Consider the following 20,359-nt stretch of genomic DNA (forward strand, 5'->3'; position numbering starts at 1 on the left):
TAAACCTATATTGCTCTTTAGGCTCTTGGCTCTAACTTGATCTGTGTTTGACTGTTGACATTTGTCAAACAAGTTCAAAGACACACTGTGATCTGTGCACTGTGAATGTTTTTATTCAGATTTCAGATAAAAATATAACATAAAACAAAAGTTGTTTAAATAAAATGAATAAAATATAATTTTGTGTACAATATAAAGAGCTGCAGATACATAAATTAAATTATTAATGGATAACATGTCGACCGGCAAAATAGATATAATATGGTCACCAGTACACCACGACAAATTCATTGTTTGGGGTCAAGATATAACCCTTTATGAGGAGGCACGAATTAAAGATATAGAAAAGAAAACATGTACGTATTAAGGCATTTTATAGAAAAATATAAAATTGTAAATAGCGTTTAAATACGTAACGATATGTTCAAAACGTTGGTGTTTCAAACTCTATGTGGTTTGTTTACATACAAATCTATTGTTTTGTATGTCATTAGTGACTTTCTTGTTTAATTAAATATATTTAAATTACTGCATTGCAATCTATCATCATCAAACATAGAAATACTTGAAGTTATCTCGACCTTATTCCTATTTACCATAAAAAATGATAAAAAAAATTGTAATTATTAAAATTATACAATTATTTCAGATACACCAATCTCATCAACTCGGGGAGCTGTTGTAGTCGCAACTCACAATGCAAATGGTGTGAGATGTGTGGATGTCAGTGCTATCACCGACCAGCCAGACCCTATCCTTGCACTCGGCCATGCCAATGGAAAGATTCTGTTGACCAGCCTCAAACAGGCGTACGATCCGTTAGGCCTTGTTGGCAGAGAGTTTTGTAAGTTCTATTATGATTTAAAATATAATCTTGATTTTTGATTGGAGATAGTTTAATGTAACATTCTTATATGTATTCTTAAAACTTGTTCAAGTGTAATTTATTACAATAGTAAAACACACAATATTAGTCTATCAATAAGAGAGCCTATACCCACCATCGACAGTCGGTAACAGCCTCACAAAGGTAACTTTGTGAGTGCTCATGGGCGGTGGTGATCACCTCACTAGGTGACCCACCTGCTCCGTTACCCGCTCTCTTAATTAAAAAAAAAAAATCAATCAATACAATTTTTTGCATATTATGTACTAGCTTTTCATAATTATTGGTAAAATCATGGTGAACTGTATTGTTTCATGTTTATGAGATGGCCTAGTATTATTTTCTGCCTATGCTGTAAGAAAAAAAAACCCTAGGCAATTTCCATCCATTTATCATTAAATAAAAAAAAGTATTCCTTTATACTCATTTATTCAATAATTGTCTTGCAGCGGCGCGATACCCGCGCGCGTGCAACACGCTAGCATGGAGCCACATGGATCCACACCTACTGGCAGTGGGCATGGACAAGCACCGCTCTGACAGCTGCATCCTGCTGTGGGACATGCAGACATGTGGCACTGAGGAGTTCAATGGAGGTAAATGAGATATGATGAATTAAACATAGGCGAGGTTAGACAAAAGTTTTATGGATTTTTCAAATTGGAAAAGTTTTTTTTGAAATGTGTATTAGCTTCGAATTTAGATAAATTCAAGAAGCTTTAATCCTGTATGCATTGATATGAAATAAGACTCACAAGTACACTTGAAAATTGTCCAGAGCAAAAAACTGCGTATGCGTATATTAGGCAGAAATGTCTGATTTTCTATGAGCTATAGTCTATACCAGGGGTTCCCAATATTTTTCAGCTCGCGGCGCAGTTTCATGTTAAATTTTTTGTCACGGCGCCCTACCAACCCAACCTAGCTATTTGCGGTACTCGCGAATATAAGCAGATCAACTCACGGCGCGCGCGCCCCTCTTAACTTTCTACGGCGTACCAGGGCGCCGCGGCGCACAGTTTGGGAACCCCTGGTCTATACAATAGACTGAATGTTTCTTCGACAAACTAAAGTTTGAATTTCAATTAATGTTTTATACAATGTGGCTCATACATTTTTGATGACCTTATAATAGGTGGTTACGAGTCTAGTTGTTTTAAATACTTAGTTCATATAATGACTTTATGTAATAAGGAATGTTTATAATGAATATCATAATATAAATGCACATTTGAATATTACATTATACAGTACATCAACAATTGAAATGCGAAGATCCTAGTTGAATCAATAAAAGTTAACATTTCAATTATTTATTTGCCTACATCTGTTAAAAACGTGACCTAACTTTAAAACTCTGCCTAAACTGCACTCAAAACTCTATGACAAAAGAAATATAACTCCACAGAGAGTTCGTCCCCGCCGACGGGCGAGACGTCCCGGCCGGTGGTGGAGCTGTGCGCGGGCGAGGCTGCGCACGCGGTCGCGTGGTGCGGGTTCGCGCCGCGCACATTACTAGCTTCTATGAACTTGAAGCATATCAAGATATTTGATTTAAGAGGTAAGTTATTTGCACAGAACAAAAAACATTCGAGTCGATTGTCAGCTGTCAATCCTTTTTTCCATATTTAACCGACTTAAAAAAAAGGAGGAGGTTATCAATTCGGCCGGTATATTTTTTTTATGTATGTACACCGATTACTCCGGTTCTTAACCGGTTTCTTAACCGATTTACGTGATTCTTTTTTGTTCGATGCGGGATGGTGTCGAATTGGTCCCATAAAAATTTTATTCGACTAGACCCAGTAGCTTTTATTTTATGAGCATTTTTGTCTGTACTCGATGACTTAATTGAAATGTAGCAAGTAACTTTGATTCACTTCCCGGTAACCGATTGAGCTGAAATTTTGTATACGTATATAAATTGGATAGCGATGAAACATTATCATGACATAGAGCTGATTTGATGATGTAATCGGAAGGTGGCCATAGGAACTCAGTAATAAATTGAGTCAACTTTATCGAGATTGGGCTCGTTTGATTTGTGTTGAAAAATAAAAAGTATTAAATAAAAATAACTGCGTTAAAAACAACCGACTTCAAAAACGGAAAAGTAATAAATAAAAAAGATTTGATATTATTAATTACTATATATTATTTAGATGTGCTATTTATTAAGTCGGTTGTTTTTAACGCAGTTATTTTTATTATTTATTAATTAGGACGTGTTGTTCGGAATTAGAGTCCAAAAATGATAGCAGACAAAATAATATCCGTTATGGTCTATGGAGGCTCGCCGTAATTTGTCAAAAATTTATAAAAAATATCTAGTCAAAATGAACCTTAATCCTTAAGAAATTAGGACTATTATAGATTGAAGAGCAAACAAGACTTTCTGGAATATTATTTAAAAAAAAAACGAATTTCGTTTTATTGATGATGTGGCGCATATCGATACTTTAGAAAAGACAAACAAATATTAAATTTTAATTTCGTTTGTACAATTTATTTATAGATTTCCCAAAGAGGCTAATTTAAAATGGATAATGCAACTCGACGAGTTAACTGGATGCCTTGGATGCATTAAGCACTCTAACTTAAAGGTCGGTGGCCTACATCAAACCTACGGCAGTTCCAAGATTTAAAATGATGCATATTTTCTGTTTGTGTTTTGTAAATAATTATAATTTATATTATAATTCTATTCCGTTTTTTATTAAATAATAATAACATGGAAAGACGTACACAAAAAAAATAGAAATAAGAAATTGAACAAGTACAATTTGTAGGTAGGCACTTAACCTAATGCACTAAAAGATAATTACCTATACACAACAATAGTTGACAAAAAATATTATTAAAACTATACCACGCAAAATTGACATTGTAGGTATTTTGAAATAGTGCTAAACGTAAATTTTCTTAAATTTTATATTTTTGTTACAATAAATCACAAAAATCGAGAAAAAGTGAATTCTCAGTCAATTTTCTTCACATAATGAGGCAAAATTGTCAGTGAGCCTTAAAAAAATATATCTTGACCAAATATATTTTTTTAACTGCATAAAAACATTATCGAACGCCATAAAATTAATCTGTATTGCAATATTAATGCTAACAATACCCACACGGTGACTTTTCTCAAATTTTTTTGTTTTTTTATCATTATAGCTGAAATCCTGAAAGTGTATTTATTCAAAAAAAATATTACGTTTATTCCGTTTCTTTCTTGTGATTGAATATCATAATTAGCACTGTTTTTTTTTTCTGGGATAATTACCGAGACGTGATCAGCATATAAAACAGGCTCATACATAATTGCATCAGGAAGGTCATTGATATATAATAGGAACAATGATGGTCCGAATATACTTCCCTGTGGTACTCCATTTTGATAATAATGTTGTTAACATAATATATTTGTACCGTATTTGATGTATAATTGTTGTTAATGTGTTAATGTTCACTATTTCGTAAGTGACTTTATAATTACTTTGAGACTAGACCTGTTATGTCATTATATATTAGTACTTTTTTTTTTTTATAAAATTGGAAGGCAAACGAGCAGACGCAATGGCCGATGTTGTTGGCAGAGTGCGTCGCCCATAGACGTCCACAACATACGTTGTGGGTGTTGCCTACCATAGAGGGGAATGGGATGGGATAAAAACGGTCATATGGAAAAAGGTGGAGCTAACCGTGAATTAGGAAGAAAGCTACGGTTGAAACGCACCGTTGTGCTGCGCCAACCATCCAGGTGGTGAGGATGGTATAGGCTTTTGTGGCGGGCTGTGCGATGATGGAATTGAGCGGCCGGAATAATCTCAAACAGCTCTTCAGAACACTCACCGTGATACAATCGGTAAAATATGGAAAGACACCCTAAGTCCCTTCTTAGCGATAGAGGGTCAAGCCTTTCGGTCAATCTGTGGTCGTTGATGATTCGAGCCGCTCGACGTTGGATGCGGTCAAGTGGAAGAAGTTGGCAGTTCGGGGCTCCAGCCCATAGATGAGAGCAATACTCCAAGTGGGGTCGCACCTGAGCTTTGTATAGTAACATAAGGTGACTTGGCTCGAAGTACTGCCTCGATCTATTGAGCACACCCAACTTTTTAGAAGCCAGTTTTGCTTTTTCTTCCAAATGACCGCGAAATTGGACGTCTTTCGAAATATCAACGCCAAGGATTCCGATGTAGGGTGAAATACTTAGGGTAGTGCCCTGAAAGCGGGGTGCACTGCCAAAAGAAGACTTTTTTGCCGAGAAAGCGCAGACCTGTGTCTTCTTGGGGTTGAATTCCACGAGGTTTAGTCTACCCCATTCTGAGACCTGTTCCAAGGAGGTCTCAATATTAGAGACAAGGCTCCTTCGACACTCATCTATAGTTTCCTTGGAGGGTTTTGCATGGCCGGTATAACTGGCATCTCCAGTGCTGTCATCTGCATAGCAATGAATGTTGCTGGTTTGCAACATATCATTGATATGCAGAAGGAACAGCGTAGGAGATAGCACGCAGCCTTGGGGCACACCAGCATTTATCGGCAGAAGTGCGGAGCATGAACCGTCTACAGCGACCTTGATGCTCCTGCCATTGAGAAAGCTAGCGACCCAATCGCACAATCCCCCAGGTAGTCCGTAAGATGGAAGTTTGGAGATAAGTGCCTTGTGCCAAACCCGATCGAAGGCCTTGGCGATGTCCAAACTTATAGCCAACGCTTCCCCCTTACTCTCAACTGCTTCCGCCCATTTGTGGGTTAAATAGATGAGAAGGTCTCCAGCTGAACGACCGTGTCGAAAAACGTAACGTAACTTACGTAATGGTTAACAAAGTCAAAAGCATGGGTCGTATCAAAAAGTGAATACCCGATTGTATTTGCAGCTTTTTGATGATATCATTTTTCTAAAAGTCGGTAAAACTCTCAGGAAAGTAGTAACTGCTTAACGACGCCATATTCCCAATATTGTAGAGAAAATGAAAAATGGCTAAGTCGAAATTCGAATTTTTTTTAAGCAAAATTATCAGACAATTAGACTAGTGATCAAAGTTTGAAGAAATCTTAGCAACTAATTAATATTCGCAGAGCCCGGTGGCAAAGCGGCTGGCACAGCCGCGACGCGGCAGTGCCTGGGCGTGTGCGCGGAGGCGCAGGGCTACCAGCTGGCGTCGCGCGGCGACAGCGCCGTGTGCGTGTGGGACGCGCGCGCGCTCGCGGCGCCGCTGCTCACGCTGCCGCAGCCGCGCCCGCTGCGCAAGATCCAGTGGTGCCCCACCAGGTAGGGCACAGTGTGCGCACTTCTGTGTCAACAGGTAGCGGTGCACAGTTCTGTGTCCACAGGTAGCGTTGCTCAGTTCTGTGTCAACAGGTAGCGATGCACAGTTCTGTGTCAACAGGTAGCGTTGCACAGTTCTGTGTCAACAGGTAGCGATGCACAGTTCTGTGTCAACAGATAGCTATGCACAGTTCTGTGTCAACAGGTAGCGATGCACAGTTCTTTATCAACTTGGAGAGGTTCATAGTTCCATCAGCGAGCAGTATGTTATTGCATTCTGTTCAATTTGATTTTTTATGGTGAGATTCATTGAATTGAAATTGAAATTTATTTTTTACCTACTTTTCCAGGCGCAACTTGTTACTATCCCTGCAGCGCGACTCAAATACGCTCCGGCTGCACGACATTCAACAGGCTAATGATTACAAATCACAACAAAGTTTCGACAGTGCTGTGAGTTGTGTCATTTCATTTATTCTTAAAGTTCTCTATCTGTAATTATAAACTATTATAATTTTTCTCTTCATGTTAATTATGAATTATATGTTATATTTTTTTTTTTGTTAAATTGGATTGTGTCACAATTTTCGTATACTTCCCTTACCTTTCCTACTAATTATCTCTTCTGAATGAAGTTTATTTAGTTGTTTATGTACTTGCAGTCGTCCGCGTCGAGCGCGCTGGAGGAGAGCGAGGGTGGTGCGGGCGCGGGGGCGGGCGGCGGGCGCAGCGCGGTGGAGCGCGACGTGGCGCCGGCCGCGCAGCCGCTGCTCGCCTTCGCCTGCCACCCGGACCACCGCGCGCGGCTCATCGCACTCACGGCTACGGGTGAGCACTTGAACTGGATACGGCATTTGATATAGTTACACCACTTGAAAATGACATTTAAAAGTTAATGTAGTAACTTAATAGTATGTTTGATTACTGTAGAGAATAAAGAAAAGCGTTTTACTGTCAATAATGTCGATTAATCACAAAAAATTCTTGAGAAATCATTATTTAATGCTAAAACCATTGCTAGGTGTACCCCAGGGTACTATACTTGGTCCGCTAACTTTATTTCACAGGTAGCATGGTGGAGTACCGCATCAGCGAGCGCGTGACGGTGTCGTGGGGTGCAAGTGGAGCGCTGGCGTGGGCGGGCGGTGGAGCCCTGCGCGCGCTTCGCCCTAAAACGCGCAATCAGGGCACTGACCTATCGGACCTCATGAAACGCCGCGCTACTACTGATTATGGCCTTAAGGTACACATTTGTTTCATTTAATCTCATGGTTTTAAAGTACATTTTGATTCTAGCTGTAATGCTATGGTAATTTTAAATTCTATATCTTTCTCGTTTTACTGGCAGCAGTTTAAAAAACGTTTATTGATCAATTCAGTTTCAGATCGAAATAATACGCCCGTGCCATCTAAAATATCGTCGTATGTTTGTACATATTAGTTAAAATTAAGAAAATGAAATTCGTCACTAGTTCAAACCTTCCTCGAAGAACCAAATAAAATACACACAAAAATTATATGCATGTGATACAAAATTGTGGACTGTAATAATATTTGGTGTATCTGCAGGCGGATCTGTGGCAGAACGCGGAGCTGGCGGAAGATGAGGCGTTGAGTGGTCTCTGGCATTTTCTAGCGCTTAGCAAATCGCTCGTTGAAGATGGTACTGTTAGTTTGTGGTGTATTTGTGTTTTAAATAAAAAACACAAAATTAGTAAAAATTATTTATTTTCACAACACAACTTTTACACACACACAGTATATATATTTCACTTTACGATTCACAATATAGAACTTAACGGATTCTATAATATAGTATAGGGATTCGTCCCCTGCACCCCGCGCGGTTACTGGTACTGGTACTCCTCTCAGGCTAAGCCGGTGAAACCGTAGCTTAGGTGGTTATGCGACCATTAAGAGAGAAGCGCCTAAACTAAGAAATCAACGCTTTATATACATACAATATTGCTGATACTGCGATATAGGCCGGTGGGGTTTATAGCCCAAGTCAGCAATATTTTACAATGTAACACAATGTAAACACAATGGACAATGTAACAATGGACAATGTAACAGTACGCATAATTTAACTGTTTTTAATTATAATTGTTCCAATAAGATTTTGTGTACTTTTATTATTGTTTATAGGTGTGTAACGCGTGCTGGTATGTTTCGACTTATTTTTTTTTTAATAATATGTTGTTTCGTTATGACTTTTTATTGGTTTGGAATATTGAGAATCAATTTCTTTGTGAATAATTATTATGTTTTCATTTTATTGAATTTCAATAAATATCATTTTCAATTTTGTACACAAAAAGTGTCAAAATTTAAAATAGTTGGTCGTTCTATTCGCAGGCTGCATCCGCAACAGCCCGTGGAAGCACCCGGGCGTGCGCACGGTGCTGCGTGGCGGTGGGGGTGCGGGGGGTGCGGGGGGCGCGGAGTACCGCTCGGAGGCCGTGCCGTCGCTGCTGGCCGACGTGGCCAGCCGCAAGGTGGTGGTGTTCCGCAGCGCCGAGCGCACGCGCGCGCTGCAGCTGTGCGGCTGGGGCTGGGGCTGGGAGAACGCGGCGGCCGGCGTGGAGCGCGCCGAGGCGGAGGGCACGCCGTGCCGCGCCGCCGCGCTGGCCGCCTTCCACCTGCGCGCGCGCACCGCGCTCGACGTGCTGGCGCGCGCGCGCGAGCCGCGCCTGCGCGTGGCGGCGCTGGCGCTGCTGGCCGCGCCCGCGCCGCCCGACGAGCGCCTGGCGCGCGCCGCCCTGCAGGCCGCGGCGCCCGCGCTGCCCGACGCGTACCTGCGCGCGCTGCTGCACTTCCTGGCCGCGGCCGCCGCGCCCGCGCCCGACTTCGCGCCCGTGCTGGCCGAGACCGGCATGCGGCTGGAGGACCGCGTGGCCTTCGCCTGCGTGTACCTGTCCGACGCGCGCCTGCACGACTACGTGCTGGCCACCGCCGACCTGCTGCTGCAGCAGGGCGACCTCGCCGGCGTCCTGCTCACCGGTCGGTCGCTTTCTTTATACGATACATTTTTTTATTCGTAAACATTGCCCTGGTCCTTCGAGCCGGTTATGCTGATGCATTGCATGATGTGCTCACTTTTTTAGAAAAAATACCACAAAATATGTTAATACCACAATAACTAATAGTTTTAAGCCTACTTGTGTCAAATTTAAAAAATAAAAAAAATATCGACATTACGCTTACTTGTCAATATAAACAATGCCCTGGTCCTTCGAGCTGTTTATGTTGTACTAAAATTACACTAGTATTTCGAGCCGGACATGTTATCGAATCGCAATAAAAATTGCACTAATTCTTACGAGTCAGTTACTTTTATGCATTTTGTTAACATTGCGTTGGACCTTCGAGTCTAATAAAATTACCGTTATTATTTTTTAATATTTGAATTAATATCTACCAGGCATCAGCCCCGAGGGCATATCGCTAGTGCAGCGCTGGCTGGAGAAGTCGGGCGACGTGCAGTCTGCGGCGCTGCTGGCGGCGCGCTGCTGCCCGCCCGACCTGCTGCGGGACCCACACGTCACCAACTGGCTTGATAGGTACCCTCTTGTGTATATGTCCTATAATGAAATTATCTTTCTGTTGTTATTTGATGAAATCAATTTTATTGATGATTTATTAGAGAAAATATTTTTAAGAACAACTTTTTAAGGCGCACGAGGGTTTAAATTTAACAGATGTAACGCAATTACCGTCACAAAGACGTGCGTATTTTAGAAGATTAAGAAAGTGATTGAAACCGATTGAGAGAGAGTGAAAAAGAAGTTTTAGTTCTGACATGTGTATTTTGTACGAGCGTACTTTTTTAATTACAAAAAATTATAATTTTACATTCCTGCGTAGAATTACACCTGTTAAACAATAATACATAATTGAAACTATTTTTAGCTACCGCTCGCTGCTGGACAGCTGGCAGCTGTGGTGGGCCCGGTGCGCACTGGACACGTGGGTGTACGCGGCCCTGGGGGAGGGGGGCGGTGCGGGGGCGGGCGCGGGGGCGGGGGGCAGTGGCCCGGACGCGCGGCGCGTGGGCGTGGCCTGCACGTACTGCGGCAAGTCGGTGGCGGCGGCGGCGTCCGCGCGGCCCCGCCCCGCCTTCGCCCGCCTGCCGCCGCCCGCCGCTAAGATGAAGGTAAGATTTGATAAGATATCACTTGTTACTTGTCACTCCTAGGATCATTATATCACTGATCACTCCTAGGATATTAATCTAGTGGTCACTTTTCATACAAACTATGCTCTATTTCGTTACCTTTGACAATTTTTGCAATGCATTTTAAAGTGTGTAGATCTACAAGTCTGGTTTGAAATAAAACAAGTTTTATTTTTGCTTCAATAATTGTAATACCATAATTTTCTGTTTTTGTTTATTTCACCTGATTTCATAAAAAATAGTGTAAACACTTAAACTCGATCCTCTTAATGACCTCATTTCTACTAGATAATTAAAATATGTAATTATTTAAAAAATGCAATACAATTGTACTTAGGAAAGCGTTTAGCACAGTTTCTACTTCAATCAAAGTGAAAAAAAATTGAAAAAAAATTTATAACAATTATTGCCGTACAATCTACCTCCTAACTAACAGTTTAATAGGAAAAAAAGGTTCAGATAGTTAAAAACATAAGGCAATATGCATCTATGTCAAAGGGTTCAAGGAAGCGTTTTAGGTCTTATATTTAATTTAAGTTTTAATGATCTTATAGTAAGAAGATATGTTATCGCATCGTAAAATTGCACTGATCAATGCCGAATGCAAATGTAAAAATACAAAAGATTTTATTACACAAATGACAGAGCAATAGTTTTTTCTTGGAAATATTATCAAAATAGTTTGGAAAATCCAAAAGTGCACGCCTCATAATCTCATCCTTTACAATAAAATTGATTATTTATAAAGAGTACACTATAAATATAATGTTCTTATTTAATTTAGGTGGTAATGACTACCTGATGATGAAAAGAAAAACAATAGAAGCGTGTTGCTCTGAAAGAGAGAATTTTTTATTACATCAATATTACAGTTACATATTATAGTTTAAAATTACACTTCTAAGACTTTAATCTTAAAAATAAACTCACCTGAAAGAGAGAAACAACATTTAAAGCTATTGTTTTACAATTTTAATTCAATTGGTATAACCTCCTTATTTCTTAGTCGCACGTGACGCAGCAAGTGATCTTTTTAATTATAGAGTAATGTCAAACCATAGTGTACAAACACCCACAGAGTAAGTAATGACAATTGACAGCCAATTTTAAAGGAAGTCTCACATGAGAACTTCATTTACATCTCCCCCCCCCGAATCGAATAAATGAAATTTAAAAGGTTTGCTTGTTTTATTCTACTACTGGAATAAGCTTTGTAATATGAAAATAATTCGACTCTAACTTTTTGTGACCCGTATTTACTTTGTAAATTGAATTTGAAATTTTGTCTATAATTTGATATGGTCCTATTTTCAATTCATCCAGTTTTTTTCGATTTAGCCTATTTCCGTTTTCTACATATACAGAATCTCCGACTTTTAGTTCACAATGTTTTCTATTTTTATCAAATTTTTGTTTATTATAGTTGTGCGATTTTATACTATTTTTTAAGGCAATTTTGCGGTCTCGAATTAGATGATTCTGTGTTATATTTTGTTTCAGTTCCTCTGGTAGAATGTCAACATTTTTACCTTCTAATAAATATTTTGGGGAAAATCCCGTTACACTATGTTCTGTTTCGTTATATTTGTCGGTGCACTCATGAGCAATGGTTGTCCATGCAATTTTATCTCTCTTTTCATTAATCTTACATCTAATTTTATTAACTAACGTTTGGTTTAATCTCTCGTTTAGTCCGTTTGAAAATGGCGCATTTACTGCTGTGAAAACAATAGGTATATTTTCTTCTTTTAAATATTTTTTGAAATCATTTGAGTTTATGCCAGGATATTGGTCTGATAGGATTAAGGCAATTTTATAATCTTGTGTTACTTTTTTGACAAGTTTTATGAAATCATCCGCATTCTGAGTTTTTGATGTCAGAATATAGGCGTAACGAGTGAAGTGATCCACTAATAGATGCAAATATGTTTTGGTTGAACGAGTACCACCAAATCCCCCTATGGTGTCAATAGACACAATTTCAAACGGATAAGTAGCCGGACCTAAGTGAGACATCTGTCCAAATTTGTAATTTCCTCTAGATTTATTTTTTATGCATACATCACAAGTTTCGCAAATTTTTTTTATATTATTTGATAAATTTTTCGCTTGATAAAAGGGCTTAATTTTATTTTCCATTTGTTGTCTTCCTAAGTGACAGTAATAGTAATGTACATGTTTTATTATTTTTTTGCTTAACTCCTCAGATAGTACAATCTTTTCATTCTTTCCTATCTTTTTATAATATATATTATGTTTGAAAATTAATTTATTTGTATTTTGTTTTATATCCTCATTTTTATCTTGGTCCTCTTTTATGTCTTTTAATTTAATAAAGTTCACTACTTTTAAACTGCAATCTTGATTATCATATGATTCCAATACCGGATTTCTACTTAAGGTATCTGCCTCTATGTTATATTTACCTGGAGAATAAATTATTTTAAAATTAAACTGTGACAAATAATATGTTAGACTCCCCAGTTCTTCATCTGTTCTACTTTTTATATTCATATTTTCCAATGGTTTGTGGTCTGTATAAACCGTAAATGTTTTTCCTATAAGCCAGTGTTGCCAGTATTTTACCGCCTCTTTTATTGCCAAACATTCAAGATATATGGCTTTCTTCTTTTTTTGAGAGTCGTTTAATTTTTTTGAAAAATAAGCACAAGGTTTTTCCTCACCGTTGGGTTGAATTTGTTTTAAAATCGCACCAATGCCTTGAATGCTAGCGTCTGTATACACATGTATTGGAAGGTCTGGATCAAAGATGGCTAGAATAGGTTTTGAGCAAAGTAGTTTTTTTATAGTTTCAAACGATTCTTGACATTTATCCGACCAAATGAATTTCTCTCCTTTTCTTAATAAATTATGTAATGGATCAAGGATAATTGAAATATTTGGTACATACTTTCCATAAAAATTAATTTTTCCTAAAAATTGACGAACATTTTTTTGTGTTTTAGGAATTGGGAATTCTTTTATAGCTATCAAATTATCTTTTAGTGGAGTGACGGTATTGTTTTTTATTATGTGCCCTAGATATTTTACTGAGTCCTGTGCAAAGTTGCATTTTGTGAATTTTAATTTTAAACCTTCTTTTAAGATTGCTTCTAATAATAAAGATAAGTGTTCAATGTGTTTTTTAAATGATTCTGAAAATACTAAAATATCGTCTATATAATTTACAGTAAAATCCGACAGTTTATGTTTTCTTATAATGCTACCCAATATTCTCTGAAAAATAGCCGGTGAAGTCTTTAAACCAAAAGGTAGACAGGTCCACTGAAAGTGAGCATCCTGTGTAACAAATGCGGTTTTATGTCTATCTTCAATTTTAAGAGGTATGGACCAGAACGCTGAGTTTACATCTAACGTTGAAAAATATTTACATTTTCTTGTTTTAATCATTAATTCCTCAATTAACGGAAATGGTTGTGATTGGGGAACTATAATTTTATTTAATTCTCGAAAATCTATACATAGCCTTGATTTTCTTCCTTCATCTTTTTTAAATGCTAGTGTTATGGGAGCAGCAAAAGGGCTGTAAGACTCCTCGATTAAATTTTTTTCTAGTAATTTTGAAATTTGTATTTCTATTTCTTTCATATCTTCAATGGAGCACCTATATGGTCTCTTACTACAGTATTTATCTATGATCAAATCTATATGAGCTTCATAACCTTTTACAGTGCCTACGTCATATTTGTCTCTAGCAAAAATTGAACTATATTTGGATATAAGATTATGAATAGCTGATTTTTCCTGATGTTGTAAATTATTTACTGAAATATCAAAATTATCTACTGGCATATTTTCATTAAAGTTTATTTTATATTCATCAATAGTTTCTTTTTTATCTTTATAATATAATGTATTATCTTGATTTTTCCCTATGTCACTACCCAAATATCCAGCAAATTTTTTTGTGTTTATAGATTGGTTTTCTTTATCTTTTATGTATTTTTTATAATGGTTATTTTGGGTGATATCTAAATTTTCATTTTGGGTTAAGTGAAATTTTTGTATACAGTCTAGTCCAAGTAGGAAGTTATAATCAAAGTTTTCTTCGTCTATAACAAAAATGTTGACATATTTTTCAATTTCAAAAATTTTAATTTTTAATTTTACCATTCCTAATGTTTTTTTTACGCCATTAATTGTTTTTAAACCTGTATTTGTATTATAAGTAGGTATTTTTTTTATAGATAATAATCTAGAATTTATTAAGGACACATTAGAACCTGAATCATAGATTCCTGATGTTTCCAAAGTGTCATTAATTAGTAATTTAACTTTTATTAATGGCGGCACAATCAGTTTTTTGGGTTAATTTCATTTAATTCGGTCTCTAATTCTGAATTATTAACGCTCCTTATATAATCTTTTTTTGGCCTGTCATTATTTTTAATTTTGAACCAACATTGGGATTCAGGGTGGTAACGTATGCCTTTATTCTCTTTTTCACAAATTTTACATGGACTAATCATAGGTTTTACATTTTTCTCTTTTAGTTTATTTTCCAGAGGTCCTATCTTTTTATCAAATGATTTTATGTTTACCTTATGCTCTAATCTTCTTATACTATTAAATAGGTCTTTAATTTCTTTTAAACTATTCCTATCAATATTATCCGCAATAAAACTAGGTAATCCAGTGGCAATCAGATCAATTAGAGTGATTTTATCTATGGATTTATTTATTTCTAACAGTAGTTTTTCTTTTTTTAACGCATATTCCAGTAACGAGCCCTGCCTGTATTTATATAACATTGCATACCTGATCGGTGACCAACCCCTATCTGCAAAAGTATCACAAAAGTTTATTTTCCACACTGCCCATTCTGAATTTATGGTGTGCTTTATAAGCATGGAACTATACCAGTCTAAACAAGAATCTTCTATAAATAACCTAAAAATTTCAATTTTTCTGCTATCTTCTATTTCCATTCGTGCACATTCCGCTTCAAAAGTATTCATCCACTGAGACACATTAGTTATTTTGCTATTGAATTTTTCAATAACAAATTTTTCTGCCAATCTGTTAACTGGTTTTGGTTTATCTTTTTTCATTTCAGCGAAGCCCTCAATGATCCTTGATAGTGATTCTTCGGAAATTCCTGATGTAGCAGATGGTGGTTCTGTTTGCTCCTCCAGTAAATATCCCATAAATTGTTTATTCCCATCTTCATCACAATAAACCATCTTCATCTCCGGTTTCATGGATACCCATACTTGTCGTTTCTCATGTCGTCTTTGTAATGTAGCCTTCACTTTTTGAAATATTTGGGTCTGTGCTATAGCCTCATGCAGTCTAACAGGTTGTAATTTATCTGGGATGGCAAAGGTTCTGCCCTCTAAATCCGTTATTTTCGTTACACAAATTATATTTGTTTTAATATCTTCACTGGCCTTGACCATGAATTCAAATTTTAATTTATCCATTATTGATGATTGAAAACTAGCTGTACAAATGTTGTTTTATAATGTTCTTATTTAATTTAGGTGGTAATGACTACCTGATGATGAAAAGAAAAACAATAGAAGCGTGTTGCTCTGAAAGAGAGAATTTTTTATTACATCAATATTACAGTTACATATTATAGTTTAAAATTACACTTCTAAGACTTTAATCTTAAAAATAAACTCACCTGAAAGAGAGAAACAACATTTAAAGCTATTGTTTTACAATTTTAATTCAATTGGTATAACCTCCTTATTTCTTAGTCGCACGTGACGCAGCAAGTGATCTTTTTAATTATAGAGTAATGTCAAACCATAGTGTACAAACACCCACAGAGTAAGTAATGACAATTGACAGCCAATTTTAAAGGAAGTCTCACATGAGAACTTCATTTACATAAATATAAAAAAGAAATAAAATAAAACAGTTGGAAAAGTAAAGAAAGCGGTACCGTAATAATTGAGCTATTTTTCTTGTGGCCCCACCTAGATGTGAAACTGCGCAGGTTTAAGGGACTGACTACCAACTTATTTTTTTAAGCCTTGGCTTATAGTATAAAGAATCGAGTTTATAATGGTGAATTTTGAGTACACTATAAATATAAAAAAAAAAATAAAATAAAATAAAGAATATAATATATAGATATACTAAAATTATGGAGAACAGTCGATATTTTTTTTTTGTGTATTTAATAACAATTAAACCACATCGAATCAGACCCTGAAAAATGAAAGGGTTCTATTCCTGAGCATACTCAAGCGTAAGAGAAAAAAAAAGACTCGATTAGTAAAGTATTTCGGTCGCTATCGTGTTAACAAGAAAATCCTCCGCACATACAGACACACGGACGTCCAAGACAGAACTTTTTTAAACTGTTTTTTAACTAGTTTAAATAACAAAAATGACATCAAAAATATCATGAATGTTAAAAATAGTGTTTTTTCTTAATATGTGTGTGTATGTATTATCTTACAAGTGCAATGTATGATACATAATAGTAGGGGAGCCCAGGATGCTAAATGTGGATTTACTCGAGCGTCACGGGAACTTATTAGAATTGGTAGATTAGACCATAGCGAGAAAAAAAGGTCCTATAATGTTTTCACTTTTAGCGGTGGGGAAGGGTTTTTTTATTTTTTTTAATTTAAAAAAGAAAAAAAATGGCTTGGAAATACTCAAGCGCGTTAGATATTGATATTTTGCATGCTCTAGGACGTCACTGAAAAAAAGTATACGTTAATCTGACGATTAAAGTGGCGATTTAATCGCTATGAAGAAAGGGTAAAAAATTAAAGTAATATTATTCGAGCGCGTCAGATTAATATCTGGGGGGGTTAATTACAATATAAGAAGTCCCCATTTCGCTAATCTGACGATTCGAGCTCAACCTTAGGGAATTATGGATTATTCAAATTTTCCAGCGGGGCCCCTGAGCGCACCCACCAACCATAACTGCTCATATTGACTAGAGGTACTAATGAATAGCTAAGGTACCGTCCCTAATAGTAATCTGACGCGCTCGAGTAAATCCCAAAATCCCCTCTTGGGCTCCCCTACTATAAAGACATTTTAAGTTTGAAAAATCAGATGTTTTGCGCGAAGTGACAGTAGTACCCACCTCAACGCTTCGCTTATGAGGCGTGCAAAATAAATTTTATGCCATAATGAATAGAAGAATAAAAAATTGAATTAATAAAGGATAGACAATGTTTTCACTCTTCGTGTTACGTTTTTAAGGGACAAATGAAACACACGGTTGTTACCTACCAAGTCTTTATTAAATTATTTTTAATTACAAATATGTATAAGCAAAACACAAACTATGCATCGTCCTCGTGCACATCGCGATGCATATACAACACACCACATAAGTGTATATTGCAATATTGCAGCAGACCTCCTCGTGCCCGAACTGCCGCAAGCCCCTCCCCCGCTGCGGCGTGTGCTCCCTGCACTTGGGTACAAGCGCAGTGGGCGGCACGGGGGCGGGCGGGGCGGGGGCGGCGGCGGGGGGCGGAGGGGCGGGCGGGGCCACAGGGGCAGTGGGCGGCGCGCACTTCGCCGGCTGGTTCAGCTGGTGCGTGGCGTGCCGGCACGGGGGACATGCCGCACATCTGCTCGACTGGTTCAGGTGAATATCTGCCCAAACCCGTAAATATCAAAGAAAATGCCTTCTCTGTTCTGATCTCGCGCGAGGAAAGGATGGATTGCATAGCGATCTTCTTATTCTGTGTCTTGTGTCTTGATCTTGTCTTTCTTGTGTAGTTATATTGTTTTAACACCTAATAATAATTTCATCTATTAATTATTTAATCAGCGCCATTTCTGCTGTATAATATGTGGCAATAATAGTTCATGTGACTTTTTATATCTAAACTAAATTAGAAGATATTTTAAATCCATATTAACCACTAGCTATCAGCCGGCGGCTCCGCCCGCGGTTTCAAAGAAAAACTCGCATATTTCCCATTCCGGTGGAATTTCCGGGATAAAACCTATCCCTATTACTCGTGGATAATGTAGCTTTCGCATGGTGAAAGAATTTTTAAAATCGGTCCAATAGTTTATGAGCCTATTCATTACAATCAAACAAACAAACAAAGTTTTCCTCTTTATAATATTAGTGTAGATAATAACTAACTTTTAATAGATTTTTGATGAATATAGTTTAAAATTATTATATTTGAGTAATATGTTTCCAGCAACCACACGGAGTGTCCGGTGAGCTCGTGCTCGTGCCGCTGCAGTTCCCTCGACCCGCCCGACCGAGACAACATGGAGATCTAGCGGGACACACATACACTCACACGTAGAGTTAACACACGTTTGGATACAAACACTCAAACACAAAGAGGCACGTAGATATATAGATAAGTGGACACAAGGCTACACAGAAACTTAGAGGTACATCGCTAGAACCAAATGCGAACTGACACATAGCCACACGGCGACAGACATACACTGGATATACCGCCACGAATAGACACAGGGTACACCGCCACGAACAGACACATAGGGTACACCTCCACAAACAGACACATAGGGTACACCTCCACGAACAGACACATAGGGTACACCTCCACGAACAGACACATAGGGTACACCTCCACGAACAGACACAGGGTACACCGCCACGAACAGACACATTGGGTACACCTCCACGAACAGACACAGGGTACACCGCCACGAACAGACACATTGGGTACACAGCCACAACCAGATAAACGAACTCAGAATTATTTATATAGGCAAAAGACACATATTGTGGGTACACTAAACATTATTGTCATTTGTATAAACCCAAATGTATCTGCATAATATCTGATACGTTAGAATAACGCATGTATATATGGTTGTGGTTTTTAGGGTGCAAATATTATAAACAAGTTAAAATTCTATTTCGTACTGTATCGCGCGTCAACTTTCTATAAGTTATGTCTTATAAACTTAAGTGCCCTTAAACTTTGTGTACTCATCATATACTCTGAACATAACGTTCTAGACATAATAATTTGAAATATATTTATGCACCTAATGCGATCTCTAGCTTATTCTTAGCTTAACGTTCATTGTAGAAACAGACTGATATGATTTTAGATTTTTTATGCAGAATTAGAAATATTTAGCATTTGTTAGAACAATTTGCAAGTTGGCGGTCAACTTTGAAGATTGATGTTTATTTTACTTTAGAATCACCTCGCCTTTTTGTATTCTTAGACGTTGTTTCTCTTAAATATTGGTGCTTACAGTTTTAATATGAAATCATGTACATAAAGAAATGTTTTTATGTGTCAAATGCTTTTATGAATATATTTTAAGATTAAATCGTATTCTGGATGAATACATTATGCTAAGCTTATATTATTGCTGTATTAGAGCAACTTTTGTAATATATTGGTGTAATTTTAATAAAAAAGAGGAGGAAGAAATAAATATTTTTGTATAATTTCAATTATTATGTATCATAAGTTACTGTAATTGTGTTCATCTGTTTAGTCATGTGTGTTATTTTGTTATGTTAAAATAAATTCATTTTTCTGAATTCGACTGTTTTATTTATCTAACGAAATTTCCGACAGCAGCTTCGCCCGCATAGTCAAAGGTAAACCCGCAGAATTCCCGTTTCTGTGGGATTTCCGGGATCAAACCCATCCTCCATTCCTCAAGTCTCTAGCTATCTCTGTACAAAATTTGAATTAAATCCATGCAGTAGTTTTTAAGTTGTTAGTATTGTTATTTGATGAAAAAAAAACAAGAATTGGTATCGTTTGTTGTGAAATTGCTGTCCCCCGAGAATAAAATGATAATCGCAAAAACACAACTTTTCAGGAAAAATAAAAAACCGAAAAGTGACTATGACTTTCCAAGCAATAGACGTAAAGAGATGAAAAAGGCTCAGTGGTAGATAATTTATTAAACTTTTATTATCTTTAAAAATAATTTTAATAACGTTATCCAACTGATTATAATTGAATTTTAAATAGTAGCATTGGACTGATGTCTAAATTTCCTAATTAACACTTTTTGAAACATCGAATCTTGCAAAAAAATTAATTCCAAATTG

The 20,359-nt window shown here is 37.1% G+C and overlaps 1 protein-coding gene across 1 annotated transcript; it reads left to right on the top strand.

Annotated features, from left to right (window-relative positions):
• Positions 1 to 83: 83 nt before the first annotated feature.
• Positions 84 to 19,837, top strand: LOC123696072 (GATOR complex protein MIOS-B). Its single transcript, XM_045642073.1, has 14 exons — positions 84 to 356; positions 650 to 844; positions 1,336 to 1,482; positions 2,295 to 2,447; positions 5,966 to 6,158; positions 6,506 to 6,608; positions 6,818 to 6,983; positions 7,223 to 7,398; positions 7,725 to 7,818; positions 8,514 to 9,158; positions 9,580 to 9,718; positions 10,068 to 10,311; positions 17,688 to 17,926; positions 18,498 to 19,837. The coding sequence occupies exons 1-14, from the start codon at positions 227 to 229 to the stop codon at positions 18,580 to 18,582; spliced, it is 2,709 nt and encodes a 902-aa protein (XP_045498029.1). The 5' UTR covers positions 84 to 226; the 3' UTR covers positions 18,583 to 19,837.
• Positions 19,838 to 20,359: the final 522 nt, after the last annotated feature.

The sequence above is a fragment of the Colias croceus genome, chromosome 12 (genome assembly GCF_905220415.1).
Source record: "Colias croceus chromosome 12, ilColCroc2.1".
NCBI lineage: Eukaryota > Metazoa > Arthropoda > Insecta > Lepidoptera > Pieridae > Colias > Colias croceus.

What these genes read in the sequence shown, in the direction of transcription:
- LOC123696072 (XM_045642073.1), top strand. Translation starts at nt 227, where the DNA reads ATGGATAACATGTCGACCGGCAAAATAGATATAATATGGTCACCAGTA. An exon ending in CAAGATATTTGATTTAAGAG is followed by an intron (nt 2,448 to 5,965) that starts GTAAGTTATTTG and finishes TAATATTCGCAG; the next exon opens with AGCCCGGTGGCAAAGCGGCT. An exon ending in ATCCAGTGGTGCCCCACCAG is followed by an intron (nt 6,159 to 6,505) that starts GTAGGGCACAGT and finishes CTACTTTTCCAG; the next exon opens with GCGCAACTTGTTACTATCCC.